This window comes from Gracilinanus agilis, unplaced genomic scaffold (assembly GCF_016433145.1).
Source record: "Gracilinanus agilis isolate LMUSP501 unplaced genomic scaffold, AgileGrace unplaced_scaffold59527, whole genome shotgun sequence".
In the NCBI taxonomy this organism is placed as follows: Eukaryota; Metazoa; Chordata; class Mammalia; order Didelphimorphia; family Didelphidae; genus Gracilinanus; species Gracilinanus agilis.
In genome coordinates this window covers 1-3,017 of record NW_025394986.1, presented here as the reverse complement: position 1 = coordinate 3,017, position 3,017 = coordinate 1, and the positions used below count along the sequence as shown (strand labels likewise).

The 3,017-nt window shown below is 38.2% G+C and overlaps 1 protein-coding gene across 1 annotated transcript; it reads right to left on the bottom strand.

Moving 5' to 3' along the window:
• Positions 1 to 6: 6 nt before the first annotated feature.
• Positions 7 to 2,999, bottom strand: LOC123256487 (centromere-associated protein E-like; the record flags this gene model as incomplete). Its single annotated transcript, XM_044685089.1, has 10 exons — positions 2,917 to 2,999; positions 2,652 to 2,780; positions 2,231 to 2,521; positions 1,965 to 2,099; positions 1,538 to 1,828; positions 1,290 to 1,406; positions 869 to 1,159; positions 604 to 738; positions 168 to 458; positions 7 to 56 (listed from the first exon to the last, which is right to left on the bottom strand). Coding segments are annotated over exons 3-10 (1,571 nt in total), but the record flags the coding sequence as incomplete, so codon positions are not given.
• Positions 3,000 to 3,017: the final 18 nt, after the last annotated feature.

The following is a 3,017-nucleotide window of genomic DNA, read 5'->3' as shown; positions in this document are numbered from 1 at the left end:
TGGTGCTCCTTCAGACCCATCTGAGCAATTCTGAGTTCTTCTTGTGTTTCCAGACCCTTTGGTATTAGGGGAAGATTCAAGCACATATTTAGAGTAAGATTATGTTAACACACTGACATAGCATGTCTTGGTTCTTATAAGGTCATATTTACTAGACAGAGATTTACCTTGGCTTCAAGTTCTCTTATGTTTTGTTTCAGTTGATGGCTCTCCTCCTGGAGAGTCATCAGTGTCTTTGTCAGTTCATCTCTCTCCTCAGTCACAGATGTGGTTTCTTCAAGACTGGCTTGGAGTTTCTGAGCCAACTCCAGGTTTTCCAAATTGATTCTCTCCAGGGCAGACTCTTTGGATATTAATTGCTCCTTTAATTGTTCCATTTCCTTTATTTTTTCTTGAGTTTCACTGTCTTCCTCTCTGACATTAAATATATGTTCTTGTTTTGCCGGATGTTCTTGAATCTTTTTGAAAGAAATGAAAAAGATGTTAAGTTGGCAGTTATTTAGGAAAGAAAAGCCTATTATGTTTCCCAACAAGAGGAATGCAGTATACTCAGAAACCAGGTGGTCAATTACTTAGCCCTTCTCCCACAAAAATCAAACCCACCTTTTCTGGGAACTTGGCACTGGTTTTCTCTGAATCTTCTTTCTCTGACATGCATTCTTTCAGTTTATCAATCATGTCTTTGTTCTCCTTCAGACACATCTGAGCAATTTTGAGTTCTTCTAGTGTTTCCATATCCTTTGGGAAGGAGGGGAAAGCCCAAGAAAAATATTTATAGTAAGACTATGTGAACATTACTATCCCTTTTTTTTGGAATACTAGTTTTTCACAAAACTAGTCATTAGATAGGGAGGAAAGTGATGATTACCTTAGCTAGGAGGTCCCTTATAGTTTCTTTAAGTTGGTCCTTCTCTTTGTGAAGAGTCGTCAGTGTCTTTGTCAGTTCATCCCTCTCCTCAGCCACAGATTTGGTTTCTTCAAGACTGGCTTGGAGTTTCTGAGCCAATTCCAGGTTTTCCAAATTGATCTTCTTCAAAGCAGACTCTCTGGACATTAACTGCTCTTTTAATTTTTCCATTTCCTTTATTTTTTCTTGAGTTTTATTGACTTCCTCTCTGACACTAAACATTTGTTCTTGATTTGTCTGAAGTTCTCGAATCTTTGGAGAAATGGAAAAAAATGTGAAGTTGGTACTTAAGAGTTATTTAAGAAGGGATTATGTTTCCCAACAAGAGGTATGCAGTGTATTTTGAACACAGTCACTCAGCTCTTCCCCAAACCAAACCTACCTTTTCTTGCAGTTCAGCACTGGTTTTCTCTAAATCTTCTTTCTGCTTGTCAATTGTTTCTTGATGCTCCTTCAGACCTATCTGAGCAATTCTAAGTTCTTCTTGTGTTTCCAGATCCTTTTGGCATGGGGAGAAAGAAAAAGTCCAAGAAAAAGATTTATTTTAAGATTTTACAGACACTACTCCCTCTTTCTTGGCTATTAGTTTCTCACAAAACCATAGCTGTTAGGGAACAAGGTGATATTTACCTTAGCTCTGATGTCCCTTATAGTTTCTTTCAGTTGGTCTCTCTCTATGTGAAGAGCCTCCTGTATCTTTGTCAGTTCATCTCTCTCCTTAGCTACAGAAGTGGTTTCTTCAAGACTGGCTTGGAGTTTCTGAGCCAATTCCAGGTTTTCCAAATTGATCCTCTCCAGAGCAGACTCTCTGGACATTAATTGCTCTTTTAATTGTTCCATTTCCTTTATTTTTTCTTGAGTTTTATTGACTTCCTCTCTGACACTAAACATTTGTCCTTGATTTGTCTGAAGTTCTCGAATCTTTGGAGAAATGGAAAAAATGTGAAGTTGGCATGTAGAGTTATTGAGGAAAAAGGCCCATGATGTTTCCCAACAAGCAGTATGAGTATATTTAGTACTCAGTTACTTATTTAGCTCTTCCCCAAACCAAACCTACCTTTTCTTGCAGTTCAGCACTAGTTTTCTCTAAATCTTCTTTCTCTGAAATGCATTCTTTCAGTTTATCAACTGTTTCTTGGTATTCTTTCAGACCTATCTGAGCAATTCTCAGTTCTTCTTGTATTTCCAGGACCTTTTGGCATTGGGAGAAAGGGAAAGTCAAAGAAAAACATTCATAGTAAGACTTTAGAGACATCACTTCCTCTTTTTTGGCTATTAGTTTCTCACAAAACCATAGCTGTTAGGGAGCAAGGTGATATTTACCTTAGCTCTGAGGTCCCTAATAGTTTCTTTCAGTTGGTCTCTCTCTATGTGAAGAGCCTCCTGTATCTTTGTCAGTTCATCTCTCTCCTCAGCCACAGACGTGGTTTCTTCAAGACTGGCTTGGAGTTTCTGAGCCAATTCCAGGTTTTCCAAATTGATCTTCTCCAGAGCAGACTCTCTGGACATTAATTGCTCTTTTAATTGTTCCATTTCCTTTATTTTTTCCCGAGTCTCACTGTCTTCCTCTCTGACATTAAACATCTGTTCTTGTTTTGCCTGAAGTTCTTGAATCTTTGGAGAGAGAAAAATGAAAAAAAAAAAAAAATTAAGTTGGTACTTAGAAAGGGATTATGTGTCCCAACAAGAGGTATGCAGGATATTTCGAACACAGTCACTCAGCTCTTCCCCAAACCAAACCTACCTTTTCTTGCAGTTCAACGTTGGTTTTCTCTAAATCTTTCTCTGCTGTGCATTCTTTCAGTTTATCAACTCTTTCTTGGTATTCCTTCAGACCTATCTGGACAATTCTCAGTTCTTGTGTTTCCAGATCCTTTTGGCATCGGGAGAAAGAGAAAGTCAAAGAAAAATATTCATAGTTAAGATCTTACAGACACTACTCCCTCTTTTTTGGATACTAGTTTCTCACAAAACCATAGCTGTTAGATAGGGAACAAGGTGATATTTACCTTAGCTCTGAGGTCTCTTAAGGTTTCTTTCAGTTGGTCTCTCTCTATGTGAAGAGCCTCCTGTATCTTTGTCAGTTCATCTCTCTCCTTAGCTACAGAGG